This window comes from Planococcus citri, chromosome 4 (genome assembly GCF_950023065.1).
Source record: "Planococcus citri chromosome 4, ihPlaCitr1.1, whole genome shotgun sequence".
Taxonomy (NCBI): Eukaryota; Metazoa; Arthropoda; class Insecta; order Hemiptera; family Pseudococcidae; genus Planococcus; species Planococcus citri.
This window is the reverse complement of record NC_088680.1, coordinates 64,443,946-64,459,330: the sequence shown is the minus strand read 5'-3', so window position 1 is coordinate 64,459,330 and position 15,385 is coordinate 64,443,946. Positions and strand designations below refer to the sequence as shown.

Sequence of the window (15,385 nt, the reverse complement as noted above, 5' to 3'; positions counted from 1 at the left end):
AAGATTTTGAGGCAAGAACTACCTATTCAGTGAATGGGAAAGTAGGTAAGTAGATTTTAAATTTTACAGTCATCTCAGGGCTGACCCAATAAATAAAATAAAATAAAAATAAAAATGGCCCATTCCTCAAGAGAACATCCGAGCCAAGAGTAAAAATGTTTTCATTTTTCAAACCAAAAATAGCAATAGTGAGCTACTCACACTAAAAAAAAAAAAAAAAAAAAAAAAATGAAAAAATACACCAGCAACGTTTGCATACGTATATTTGTCAAGGTAACTACGATTGTAAGTACAAAATAACTTTAAATCTAACAAAAACAAGTTCCAACGAAAACAGTACAAAAAAAGAAAAAAGAATAAACAAATAAACAAACGAAAATGATACAGTACCTATAATATTAACAAATATATTATGTAGGTAAATAAAAATTAATATTACAGTGTATACACATAATATATGGTAATGGTAAACTCACGCAACAAGATCGCCGTTAATAAAAATGAATAAGTCAAGTATAATTGTCATGTTTAACGTGTTTTGCGTATTGCGCGTAACAAAATATTATAGTAATTATTATAATAATAAACGCACAACCATTATAGCCTTAATAATCTACTGATTTGAGCATCGAAATGTATCAATTTTTCTTCTCATATACGGGTACATATAGGTACTAAATAAGTATGTCCGAGGTATACACATACATAAATCAACGAATCATACAATCTACATACATAAACTACCACCTATAGTACCTATTTCTTGCTTACTTACCTACCTATCTACCTTACCTATCCATTTACTTAAATAACGTACGAGTAACTATCATTTTCTCAACTAAATAATATAGGTATATTAGGTACAGGTAGGTGCCCTAGCCTTATAGCTTAAATTTTGTACGCAAAAAAATTTATATGTAGAACTAGATCAAAAAAAAAGTGAAAGTAGGTACACAACTTGAAGAAATCTTAAAACAATAAAATAATCAACAATAACAATATAACAACGACAAAAAATGGCTAACATAATGTCAAAAAAAAAGCGTCGCTTTCTTTCTTTTCCCTAATTTTTAATTTTTCCAAATTGAATGTTCACACACTTGGCTATAGTTTATCCATCTTTTCGATAAGCTGAGCTTATTTTGTGCCAAAACAGCTGACAGTGAAATTGCAAGCGTAAAACGAGTATACACAAAGAAGAGAAAAAACACACACACAAAAAAAAAGAAGTAAAAACTCACTCAAAAAGACGTAATGATGACGATGATGATTGATGATGAAGACGAAGACGATGACCACGATGATGATGATGAATATAGGTGAACTACGAGTATACGAGGTATGAGAATGATGATGATGGTGATGATGATGACAAAAGTGACATCGAACGATGCTAACGATGAAGATCACTGATCAGTATTATTTAAAAATTAAAATAATACCGATACGTACAGCAATAACAACGATAACAATAACAATAGTAAAACAACAACAACATGATAACAATAACTATGAAAAAAAAGTCAATATCGTAATTTAAAAAAAAAAAAAAAAGACGGATAAAATGGTTCAGTAGCGTCAACGTCACATCACTTGGCCTTATTGCTTTAAGAATTCTGGTTTGGAATCAAAATTGATTTTTGATAAAATTAATGTGTATTTTGAGTGGATTGTGTTAAGTATATTCTTTCCACTGTTGGTAATAACTAAACTCCCAATGGGAAAAATAGAATAATTGGGATTGATTTACAATTACAAAACCATAAACCAGCTTTTGAATACAATTCAATCAGGCAAAGAAACTTCGAGACCTCATTAAATATCTTGAATCTGAGCAAAATATCGAGTGATGGAGAGAGCAGGTTCAAAAATGTTCAAAAAAAATCATTTCAAATCTTCTGTCAAAATTACATATTTGAAAACATTTTTTAAAACTCTCCAAATTGTTCATTTGTTCCCAAAAATTTTCAATTTTGGATAGAAAAATGTAGGTACATGTTTTCCATGTCCAAAACTGTCAAAAAGATCTGAAATTGTCAAGAAAAAAAGTTCAAAAAATTATCTTAATCATTTTAAAATCTTCATTTGTTCAAAAATATTGAATGTTTTCCACAAATTTGAAAATTTCTAAAATGCATCAGAAATTGAATACTTACTTAACACATTATATTTTTTTTCAAAAATTTTCAAATTAAAAAAAAATTATTTTGCAAAATTATGGCCAAAAAGTGTTCAAAAATACTCAAAAAATGTCCTAAATTATTCAACAATCTTCAGAATTATTTAAAAGTATTCCTAATTCAAAAATGTTGAAAATTTCTCAGAAATTTTAATGTTCAAATTATTTCAAAAATCTTCAAATTCAAAAAAAATTTGATGTTTTGCAAAATTATAATATTCAAAAGTGTTCAAAAATTACGGAAACAAGTCCTGAAATTATTCAAAAATCTTCAAAATTGTTCAAAAGTATTCCTAGTCTAAAAACGTTCAAAACGTTAAAAAAATTTCAAAATACACTAAAAACTCCCCCATTTTTTGAAAATTTCAAATTGCTCAAAAATTTAAAAAATGTTCAAAACTTTTCAAGAATGTAAAAATTTTTGAATTTTTCACAAACTTTGTCATGTGTTTATAGTTTTGAAAAAAAAGTTCAAAATTATTGGCCAAAAATGTTTGGGGATTGCTCAAAAAAACTCAAAAAAATGTTCCAAGTTATGCAACATTTTCAAATTTGCGCAAAAAGTTCAAAATTTTTCAAAAAAGTGTCTATCTATGCAATAAATAGCATTTTTAATTCTCCAAAATTTTCAAAATTGGCACCCATTTGTCTGAAAATGTTCAATAATTTCAAAGAGTAAAAATTTTCAAAATTTTCAAAAATGTAAAATTTTCAAAATTTTCAAAAATGTAAAATTTTCAAAATTTTCAAAAATGTAAAATTTTCAAAATTTTCAAAAATGTAAAATTTTCAAATTTTCAAAAATGTAAAATTTAAAAAATTTTCAAAAATGTAAAATTTTTAAAAATTTTTAAGTTTGTAACAAATCATTCAAAAAGTATCCAAATTGTTCAAAAATGGCTAAAAACATGAAAATTGTCAAAATTTAGGTACATAATAAAAATATTACTCATTTTTAAAATAGGGTTAACTTGTTCTAAATTGTTACCAAAGTTTTCAATTTACCTTATTTCTGCATGTTTTAAATAATTTGCAAAACTATGTTCAAAAATTGATCAAAAGATCTCCTAAATTATTCAAAAATCTTCACAATTGACCAAACCGTTTGATAAAGTGCTCCAAGTTGTTCAAAAAAAAATTCAAAATAATCCGAACATGGTTAAAAATGTTCAAAATTCCAACAATTTTTGGTATGGTCTATTTTTTACATTGTGATTTAAATTTTTCAAAAGTTCAAGTTTTTCAAGAATTTAATGTATTTTTCAACACTTTTTGCACAACGAAGTATAAAAAATTTTTCAGCAAAATATCAATTTTTTTTTCAAAAACTATTTGATTCATTTTGAAATTTTAAAAATCGTCCATAAATATGACAACTTTGAAAATTTTTTCAATATTTACCAAAAATTTTCAACAGTTTTCAAAAGTTGTCCTATTTATTTTAAAATTTTAAAAATCATCCAAAACCACAAAAAAAAACTGTTTAAAAACTTGTCAAAAATTTTCAAAATTCTCAACATTTTCAAAAAATTTTTAAATTAAAAATTTTCTATAAATAGACATTCAAAATATTTCAAAATTTTTTAAAAAGTTTGAAGAAGAATTTTTTGAAAATTTTTCGAGCCCATAAAATTAAGTCTTTGCTTCTCCCACTCTTATTTTTACGATTTTGAGGCTCATTTTGAAGCCTTGACTGAAATTAAAATCACGAATTGTGCTTTCAACTCGACTCGAAACTTGACGACTCCAACTCAATGTTGGAACTTCAAAGATACAACCTGAAATTTTGATTTTGAGAACTATCTGATATTCTCAGTCAGTCAGTCTATGCAGCAGTCTATCGAAATGCCATTCAGATCTACAATTATTAATGAAGTCAAGAAGATCTTAGCAGTGAAAGGAGGAAAAACTGTGACTCAAATAGGTCAAAAGAAAAAGCACTTCTCATCTTTTGATTCATCTACTCTTTAAATTTCACAATCAATTAATCAAAACACAAGAACATTTTTTTTTTTTCAGGAAATTTCATTAGAAACATTTTTTGTTCGATGATGAGATTTTGTAAGATATTTGTACTTAGGCATAAAAACAAGTGCTACTTTTCCCCAAACTACGATAACAAAACCACAGCATTACGAATAAAATTACGGTAACCTACGTAAATAGACACTACACAAACACACAGACAGAAAGATAAATAGGTAGGTAAGTAAGATAGGTACATGCAAACTTACACGAATATAAAGACATACCTATTCAGAATATAGGCATCGCTCGAAATACACACCTACGTATACACATTGTTTTTATGGTATATGTAAAGACCTTATTGTATGAATATCATTCTATGCAACTAATAATCACTTCGTACATATAGGTATTGTATCTCTAGATGAACTTAAATGAGTAGGTAACCTAGGTAAACCACAATATATTACAGAAAGGTATCCTCAGCACTAACTAGGTAATGCAAACGCTACGAATGCGAACACGAACACGAAAAAAAAAATAAAGAAAATACAAATGGTATCTAACACCAGTATTATTACATTACAAATTACAATATGAATAGCCTAGTTACCTATATATTATTATGTGCTGCAGACCAAACCATAGTATACCCTGACTTACTACCTACTTTTGATTGAATGACATTAGTGTTTTCTCAAAGGTACCTACGTAAAAAATGATTTAGAAATAATTTTCCAATCCCAGTCCCTTGTGGAAATTCAATTCCAAATCTAAATTTCATTTAAACGAGTGGTTTACAAAAATGTAGATTGTAGGTACGTCAGATACCTTCGTATTAATTTGCAAAAAGTCTCGTGAGAATTTTTCAATGTTATTCTTGCATGCTTAAAAAGTAAGACGCACGTTTTATCCCTCACCTCCCTTAATCAATAATAAATATATGTAGATTTGTTCGTAATGTGCTAGCTTTGGAAGCCCTAGCTGAAAACAAATCGTTTTGAATTTTTTGTGCGTTTCTGAAGGGAGAGAGGAAAGGAATATTCGAATCGACGACATAATGAAGACCCAACAATCAGCAATCAACATCGTATAAACAGTAGGTAATAAGTAAAGTATGAGTACACCAGGCAGGCCCACACTTTGAATATAGTGGCATCGCTCAGAGTTACAGTCCAAGAGGGAGGCGAACCCTTAACCCCTCCAAGAAAATGTTTCTCTCCGAAACAAATCCCACGTATTTATTATTATTTTTATCAATTTAATTTTTTTCAAAATACTGATGACCATTTTTCACTATACATAATATAAATTTCAACGCACCAAGATAGCACCGAACGTAGTATAGACCTTATAGACCAATTTGAAACTCGCACAGCCTTTTTTACTTTCAAATTCTAGCGACGCCACTGCAATGTAAATGAGACAAAGTCATGAACTATCACAGATGCGGTGAATTTGACCCGAAAAACATGGCTGATTTATTCACGTATAATTTAAGAAATAGAGAGAGAGAAAGAGAAAAAATATTAATGAGTTGTGGATGCTTAGTTACTGAGTTAATACGTCCTCGGTGAAGGTGTAAAGCGTAGGGCACGAGGTATCATTGAGAAAAATTCACATAAGTATATCTAGGTACTTTGATACCTTTACTGGAGTATTTTCTTGGATTCACCGATCAAATAGTGGATGATTGGCGCACTTTGAGATTGATAGGGGGGGGGGAGAGGAAAGAGGATTAAAATGACTCAAAAATATGGATCGACGAATCCATCAAAAAATGTACTGTTGATGGCTTCATTGTAATCAGTGGGGAGGGGGGGGAGTGTAAAAGTAATTCAAAATAGTATTTATTTTTGAAAAATTATCAAAAAAAATGGCAAAAGGAAGCAAAACTAATCGATTGGTGACATTTGTAGCAACGAGTCAAGAAAAAAAATGAGATGGGAGAGGAAGGCAGAATGACACGACTGTAAAAATATATTAAATTCCAAAAACAGAATAAGATTCTCAATTTTTCGTTGAAAATCTTATAAAATTTTCACGAGTTTTTGAATTCTTTTGGACAATCATTTTTTTTTAATTTCTAAATAATCTGAACAATTTTTGAAAACTTTTTAAACAATTGGAATAATCTAGTAATTATAAACACCCCCTCTCCCCCCAAAAAAATCTGGGAAAAAGTTGAGAAATGTTTCAAAGTTGTAAATAATTTAGAAAAACATGTAGCTATACTCTTGAAAAAAATACAGAACTTTTTAATTTTTGAAAAAATTCTGAAGATTTTTGGATAATGTGTAACATTTTTATGAACGTTTTTTGGTCAGTACTGAGAATTTTTGAATAACTTGAGATATTCTTTTGAGCATTTTCAGACAATTTTTCAACATTTCTGGACACTTTTTGAACACACAAACATCTCTTTAAAACAACAATAACTTGTGAAAATTTTTAAAACTTTTTCAACAATTTGAAAATTTTTGAGTTTTTGAAAAGTTTTAAACATTTTTGGACAATTTTTAAAGTTTTGAATTATTTAGAACGTTTTTGCACAACCTTGAAGATTACTTGAAACGTCTTTACGAACGTTATTGGACAGTTCTGAAAATTTTTGAATAATTTGAGACATTCTTTTGACCATTTTTAGACAATTTTCCAACATTTTTGGACACTTTGAAGTTGAACACACAAATATCTCTTTAAAACAACAAAAACTTGTAAAGATTTTGAAAATTTTTGGGTCAATCTGAAAATTTTAAAAAAATGTGTAAGTTCTCATCATTCTTAAAGTTGATGCATTTTGAGAACTTTTGAAGTTTGAAAAATTTTGAACATTTTTGGACAATTTTGAAGATTTTGGATAATTTGGAACGTTTTTGCACAATTTTAAAGATTATTTGAAACATCTTTATGAACGTTTTTGGACAGTTCTGAAAATTTTTGAATAATTCATTTGAGCATTTTTAGACAATTTTCAACATTTCTGGACACTTTCTTGAACACACAAATATCTCTTGAAAACAACGAAAACTTGTAAAAATTTTGAGAGTTGTTGGGTCAAACTGAAAATGTAAAAAAAATGTGTAAGTTCTTATTATTCTTAAAGTTAATGCATTTTGAGAATTATTGGAGTCAGAAAAATGTTGAACAATATTTAAAGGTTTTGATTTGGAACGTTTTTGCAGGTTCAATTTTGAAGATTATTTGAAACCTCTTTTTGTAAACGTTTTTACACAGTTCTAAAAGTTTTTGAATAATTTGAAAGATTTGAGTGGTTTTAAACAAAATTTTGCAAAATATTTTAGAACAAAAAAAATGTTTGAACATTTTCGAACAATTTTGGAGATTTTGAAACTGGGATAGTTTTGAACATTTTTGGACATCTCCAAAGATTATTAGATTACACTGGAATATTTTTAAAAAATTTGAAAATTTTTTGAGTATTTTTGGACAATTTTGGGCATAATTTTTGAAACATTAAAAACTTACTCATATTTCAAATTTCAAAATTTTTGAATAAGATGGGATTTTTTTCAATATGCAGATTATAAGATTTTTGATCTATTTTGAGATTTTCAAATTAGGTATTGAAAAATTTTAAACAATTTTGAAACTACCTATTTTGGAAAATTTTTGAACTTTTTTTTGAACATTTTCGATTAATTTTAAAAAATTTTCAAAAACATTTTGGAACAATTTCAAAAATTTTGGATAACTTGGAATATTTTTTTGAACAATTTTGGAAAGTTTTGGAACGTATTTCGAACATTTTTAGACAATTCAAAAAAAAATTTTGGTGGGGAGAGGGGGGAATAATGTAGAACATTTCTTTGACCATTTTTGGACAAGAATTTTTATCCGAAAAATACTTTTGAGTGCCTTTAACATTTTTAAAACAATTTTTGAAACATTTTAAAAATTTGTTACACATTTATAATTTATTTTAATTGTAAGAATTATTTTTGATGAATTTGAGCATTTTTGGTCAAAACTTTAAATAATTTCTGATAATTTGGAACATTTTTCCGAAAATGGTCAATTTTTAACATACTTTTTTGGTGCTAAAACTTCTAAAAATTGACAAAATTAATTTTCAAATTTGTTAAAAATTTTTGTTTTTTTTTCAATTTTTTGAAAATTTTAAACATATTTTTGGCCAATTTTGAAGATTTTTGAATAATTTGGAATTTTGGAATGTTTTTCTGAAATGTTGAACACTTCTTAAAAATTTCAAAAGTTGTGGAAATCTTTGAAAAATTGCAATGTTTTTGGAAAATTTTTCAACATTGGATAAGTACTCTAAAAATGTTTAATATTTTTATAAATTTGTAAAAAAAAATGAAATTTTAAACTTGAAAAATTTTGAATTCTCAAATTTTTGAAGAATTTTGAACATGTACAGTTTTGAATTTTTAAGATATTTTGTAACATTTTTGGTCGAATTTCAACATTTTTTGAGAATTTTGAAAATTGTGCAGTAATTTTTAATGTGTGTAGAATTTTTGAGTATTTCTTATCTCATCTATCACAAAATCACTTTACCAAAATACCTACGCCAGACACCAACACGTGGGTCAAAAAAATTTACAATCTTCACACCGTCAAATCCGATACGTTACACGCGGCTTTTCGAAGTACACTTAATACGTACTTAAGGTATGTAAAACACTCGATAAAATTATTATTATTATTATGTAATCGAGTAAGTATCTCAAAAAAGAGAGAGAAGAAAAAAATTAATGAAAAATGGACGTAAACGAAACGGGAAAAAAGACAAAAATTGGTAGATAATATTAAAAATAACAGCAACAACAACAAACAACAACAATAACAACGATAACAATTATATAAAAAACAACAAAAACAAAGACGACGACAATGACGACGATGGCAAATGGCAACAATACCTAATTCTGGTACCTAGAGCACTATATATGTAATGTTTATGATATCAGGCTAGAAAATCTCGTACAATATTTTTCTATCAATGATGGTTTGGGGGAGGGTAAGGGAGAGTATGGTGATAGAAATGAATAGGTAGGTAAAATATTTTTAAAATGCTAAAAAAAAATGGTCGTCACGATAAATGTCGTCGTCTCGTATGCATTACGATAATGTAGCCAATTACGAGTATACCTATGGTATGTAATTAGGCTGGATGAATTTTATTTCAATATAGTAAGGTAGGTATTCGCGAATACTAAAGCGTATTACGACGACTACAATGTACATATAATGGCCGAATACCTACTTACATTATGTATCATTATTAACGATTACGCAGGTACCTACTAAAACTGGATACCTACAAACGTACCTATCTTTATTACACACGTAACACCTACAACATCACGTCCCATTTTATGCGACATGGCATGTCTTAAAAAATACGAGTAATACTAACTCAAAAAGAAAAAAAAACAAAAAACAAATCTATACGTAACAACGACAAAACGCAACGATTGTAAAATAACAAACCGGACAGAGAGAGATTATAACTGAGTAAAAACAGAGCGGAGCTGGAGCTGGAGCGAGTGTGAACGCGTGTAGAAGTATACTTATAAGAGAGGAGAAACTTGAGTAAGTAAATGAAAGATGAAAGAAAGAAAGAAAAAAGAAAAAAGAAAAAAAAATGGTAAATCGAGTGAGTGGAATTACTACTCAATAGCGTTAACGTTACTTCTAAGTCTTTTTAAATCGATTTCCGATATCTGATGTTCGATGTAAAGTTGTGCAGCAGCTACGCCGTTCGAAGGACCAGAAAGGGTAACTATTCGGTTATTCATACCGCCGGCGGAAGAGTACAATGTTTTCTTAGATATCTGAATTATGGCTCCGGTACGGTATTGTAATTCTAGCAGCGATCGGCCGCCATGTCCTAGGATATTAGTAACTACTTCTTCGGGTATTTCCAGATCGATTTTCTTGTAATCGGCGGCCCCATTGATGTCTAATAAATCAGTGGCCGGAGATGTGGCGGTGGCGGCCAGTGTCAGGCAATTGTTGTTAATAGTTAGCTGACTAGGATGGAACATATCGAAAGCGGCGGCCGCAGGGACGGCGCCGGTGAGATCGAATGCGCTGCGAGATGCGATCGCGCTGCCAACCGGTCCGAACAGGTTTATACCGCCGCCTTGGATAGCGCCGTTTAGAGCTGAAATATCGAGGGCTGCGGCAGCGGCTGCGGCGGCGTTGCCGCTCAGCATGCTGTTCATCGTTTTGTTCGAATTGTTTCCGGGCAGACCGTAGCCCATACCGAGCATTCCGTACCTGGAGAAAATGAAGGAATTAGTTGGAAATTCGCGAATAAAAAAGTGTAATTTAAAATAGATTTACAAAGATCAGGGGTTCAAGGTGCTCCTGTCCCCTCCCACCTCTCAAAAAAATAAAGAAGATATTAAACCCTTACGGGATGACATGAAAGTAGTGCCCGGTGGCTTTAATTTCCAAGTGGAAAGAGCTAGTGAGATGAATGAGGGGGCGTTGAGTAGCGAAAAAAAGGCTTTCAAAAGCGAACTTGAAAATTTTAGGCTTAGGTAAGCTCACGTTCAGAGTCTCCACAAATTAAAAAACCAGTTTGATCAAAAAATTCGATCCGGTTTTTATTGGTGCAGTGTATTTTACACGCTGAGGCCACAAAAACGTGATACATATAAATTTTTTTGAAACCGATTCATAAATTTGCAACCAGTTATCAAAAAATACTAAAAAATTGATATTTTGAAACCGGTTCATCGTTTCGTATTTAATAACCAGTTTTTGACAATCACCTAAAAATTGGAGATAGAGAAAAAAGCTTGAAACAAATGTTGTAGGGCGTGAAAAGTTACACAATATTTTGCCTAATCATATTTTGAAACCGGTTCATTGGTTCGCATTTAGCAACCAGTTTTTGACAATCACCTAAAAATTGGAGATGGAGAAAAAAGCTTGAGACAGAAGTTGTAGAGCGTGAAAAAAATGAACTACGTATTTTCGCTAATCAGATTTTGAAACCGGTTCATTAATTTGCAACCAGTCAATTAATTTGCAACCTGTTATCAAAAATTACCTAAAAATTGGAGATAGAGAAAAAAGTGTTTAAAAAGTTGTAGAGGGGGGGGGGGACAAATAACACAATTTTGTCGAATCACATTTTGAAACCGGTTCATTAGTTCGCATTTAGCAACCGGTTTTTAACAATCACCTAAAAATTAGAGATGGAGAAAAAAGCTTGATACAAAAGTTGTAGAGCGTGAAAAATTGAACCAGTTATTTTCGCTAATCAGATTTTGAAACCGGTTCATTAATTTACAACCAGTTCTCAAAAATTACTTAAAAATTGGAGGTAGAGAAAAAAGCTTGGAAAAAGTTGTGGGGCTTGACAAATGATACAATTCTGCCAGATCACATTTTGAAAGCAGGTCATTGTCGATAACTGGTTGCAAATTAATAAACCGGTTTCAAAATCCGATTCGCAGAAATAGTTCATTTTACGATCTACAACTTTTGTTTCAAGCTTTTTTCTCTATCTAGCTCTAATAAAATTTTTAGGCGATTTTCAATAACTGGTTGCAAATTAATGAACCGGTTTCAAAATCCGGTTAGCGAAAATATGTAGTTCGATTTTGCACGCCCTATACCTTCTGTTTCAAGCTTTATTTTTTCTCTATCTCCAATTTTTAGAAAACTTTCGATAACTGGTGGCAAATTAATGAACCGGTTTCAAAGTCCCAAGCAGAGAAGCTCACTCAATCTTCCGGTTTCAGAATTTCAAGCTATGCACTAGGATCTAAAACTGTATTAATTTTTGGCCATTTTTGGTTACTTTTTTGAAATTATATCTACTAGATATCATTTCAACAACTTTTCAACATCTTTTAAAGCAATTTTAGCAAAATAATTGTTAGTTTAAAGTTGTGCACAATGTTTCTTAAATTTTTTCAAATTTCAATGAAAATGCATCGTTTTTGGACATTTTTAGTGATTTTGATCCTTTTTTTTTTGTTTTTGTTTTCTTATATTATCATCTCAACATGTTTTTAATATGATTATTCATGGTTTTAAATCATTTTAATAATTTTTTGTGTAACTCTTTGTACATTTTTTCAAACTTCAATTGCATTTTTTTGATTTTAAGAAATTTTTAAGATTTTAGAGTTATTTTGAGTGTTTTTCTCATCATTTTTTTCACACAATTTTTGCCAAGTTTATTTTTTTATTGATGCATAGAATTTTTTATACAAATTTTTGCATTTTTAAAAAATTTCAATACAATTTTATTGCTTTTTGGTAATTTTTAGTTATTTTGATGCTTTCTTTGTGTGTTTTTATACAATTTCCAAGCCTTTTTAACACATTTTCATTCATTTTTTTGAAAATTTTACCAATTTTATAATTTTTTGATGGTATTTTTGGATTTACTTTATCTCATTTTAACAGTTTTCAACAATTTTTCAGGCATTATCGTCAAATTGTACTGAAATTTCGGTGTTTTCTGAAACATTTGATTCAATATTTTTGAGTGCTTTTACATTATTTGAAAACGTTTTCAACTACTTTTACAAAATTCATTTTCAGCAAGTTTAACTCTTTTTTTTAGTAATTTTCAGTGATTTTAATATTTTTTTTTTTAATAAGGAAGGGGGAAGGTATTTTTACTTTATCTTACTCGTAAGTCGTTTTTAGCATATTTTTTCATGCAATTTTGGTTAATTTTACTAAAATTTCAATGATTTTTGGTCATTTTCACCTTTTTACCAAGTTTGATGATTTTTCAGAAATTTTGGTTTTCACAAGGTAATTTTTGATGATTTTAATGTTGTTTTTTCATGTTTTTAAACTTGTTTACATGTTTTCAACACTTGAACAGACATTGCTTGCCAAATTCGTGGAATGTAACTGAATTTTCTGATTTTTTCCGTCGATTACAGAGCTTTTATTAATTTGCTCATGTTTTAAAGTCTTTTTGATGAGTTTTTTGCTTTCTTTTCTAATTTCGATCAAATTTAATTATTTTATGGTAGGTATTTTTTAAAGATTTTATCGCAATTTGTTATTTTTTTCAGAAATTTGGAACTGAAAGAGCTTTGAAAGGCAGAATTCAGAAAATGAGGTGATTTTCGAACGCAGAAAATCCTTGAAAGTTTAGTAGACAACGATTCAAGAGATTTTGACCACTTCAAAATAATTCTGGGGGGGAGGGTTAACAATTTTATGAAGAAAGGGGCCAATTGTTGCAATATTCGATGAATTATACGTAGAACAACATCTTATTAAGAAGTTGAAATTACATTTTTTTTAAATGAAAATTTGACTGTTTGACAAAAAATTATTGTGACATAAGTGACATGACTCTAAAAAAAAAAATGAATTCATTTCAAGCAAATATTTCAAGCCCATAAATTTTCTTATAGTAACATTTTAAAATAATTTTTCTCCCAAATTTTCAACCGAAAAGAAGGAAGTCTAGGTACTTGGGCTAAGCAAATTTTTTCACTCTTGTATTGTAATGATTTCTAAAAATTTAGCACACTTCACAACTGAACAAATAATACCTATGTAAATATAAGAAAATCTAAACATACTTGGCTAAGATGGCCAAAGCAGCGGCAATTTCGGCGGTTGATTGTTCAGAGAAACCAGCAGATCGAAGAATGAGATTAACATTTTCCAGTAACTTGGTAGTTAAAGCGCTATCGAAATTCGAATTCACAGAAGGCATATTCAAACATAGGTTTAATCCACCGTTTATCACATTTTCATTAGCACAGCCAGATGCGTTGGCGCTTCCTCCAACAGCGCCGCCGCCGCCACCTCCACCGCCACCCGGAGTCGGGCCTCCTCCTGCGAATACACCGTTCGTTAAAACTGTAAAAATGCGAAATAAAATCAGTCTATAAGACGTAAATTATTCTACGTTTAAGGACAACTTATCGTATAGTGAAAATGCCATGATCGAAGGCTTTTAAAACTAATATAAAATTTTCACATTTTAGCTCAAGAAATCGATTCGTATTTGTCTAGATACGAATCTCACGTCAGTTCACAAATCAACTCTTGATATTTATAAAGATGATGCAAAGGCCGCCACAAATTTATAAATATCGACGATATTTTTATACGTTTTCACTTAAGTTTGTACCAACAAAATATACGAGACCAACCTGATTTCGTAGCATAAGGAGATCCGGTCGGATTGAAATTTGCAACGGGTCCGGTTACATCGGCATAACTTAAATTTAAACACGATCCGCTTTGAGGATCTTCGACAATTTTCTGTAAGATCATTTGGCAAACTTTCACATTCGTTTCTATGTCACCTGAAAACGAAAAAAATAAAATAAATAATGTTGGCCTAGATTATGAAGCACAGGTAAGTAAAATAAGTTTGTAGTAATACGTAGAAAAAACATTTCCGGCAGCTTAAACACGATTTTTTAAAAATTTAAGAATCGATACGTTTCATTGGAAATTTTGGAAAATCAAAATTTAAGGAAAGAATCAAAATGTCGAGGAATAGGAATGATTGCATCCCCCCCGGTCGATCCTCTGGACAACCTTTTTCTCAAAGGGGACATCCTAGGGAACATTTTAAAACAAATTTGCTAAAAAAAAGTTGGAATTTAAAAAAATCAAACTTAGGCCAAAAATGAGGGGGAAAAAATCAAAATTTTAACAAATTGGCCTAGAAAGCTGAAATTTGAGATATACCCTATTTTCGACCTGGCAAATCGATTGGAAACGATTTCAAACCGTTTCGAGCAGTTCTGGAGCCTCCAGCAGATTTTTTAAACTTGGAATTTCATCAAATGAAGTTGGAAATCCGAAATTCACGCTGCATTCCAACTTTAAACACGCTATTAAGTCGACTGCTAGGGTGTTTAAGTCATTTTGGAGCCTCCAGCAAATTTTTGAAAATTCTTGGAGCCTCCAGTGGATTTTTGAAATTTAAAATTTCATCAAAATGAAGTTGGAAATCCAAAATTCACGCTGGACTCCAACTTGACCACTCTATTAAGTCGACTGCTGGAGAGTTTAAGTCATTTTGGAGCCTCCAGCACAATTTAGAAAATTCTTGGAGCCTCCAGTAGATTTTTGAAACTTGAAAATTTCATCAAATGAAGTTGGAAATCCAAAATTGACGCTGGACTCCAACTTGACCACTCTATCAAGTCGACTGCTGGAGAGTTTAAGATATTTTGGAGCCTCCAGAAAATTATTGAAATTTGGAAATTTCATCAAATGAAGTTGGAAATC

The 15,385-nt window shown here is 30.0% G+C and overlaps 1 protein-coding gene across 4 annotated transcripts in view; it reads right to left on the bottom strand.

The window, feature by feature from the left end:
• Positions 1-246: 246 nt before the first annotated feature.
• Positions 247-15,385, bottom strand: part of pasilla (RNA-binding protein Nova-1-like protein passilla) — a 32,687-nt gene continuing 17,548 nt past the window's right edge. For 3 of the 4 annotated variants that reach the window (XM_065363229.1, XM_065363226.1, XM_065363227.1), the window contains 3 exons: positions 14,293-14,448; positions 13,714-13,996; positions 247-10,417 (listed from right to left, as the gene is read on the bottom strand). In XM_065363229.1, the coding sequence (XP_065219301.1) occupies positions 9,805-10,417; positions 13,714-13,996; positions 14,293-14,448 (1,052 nt within the window). In that variant the 3' untranslated portion in view covers positions 247-9,804. The remainder of the gene's footprint in view (positions 10,418-13,713; positions 13,997-14,292; positions 14,449-15,385) is intronic. The other variant, XM_065363228.1, reaches the window with a different exon arrangement.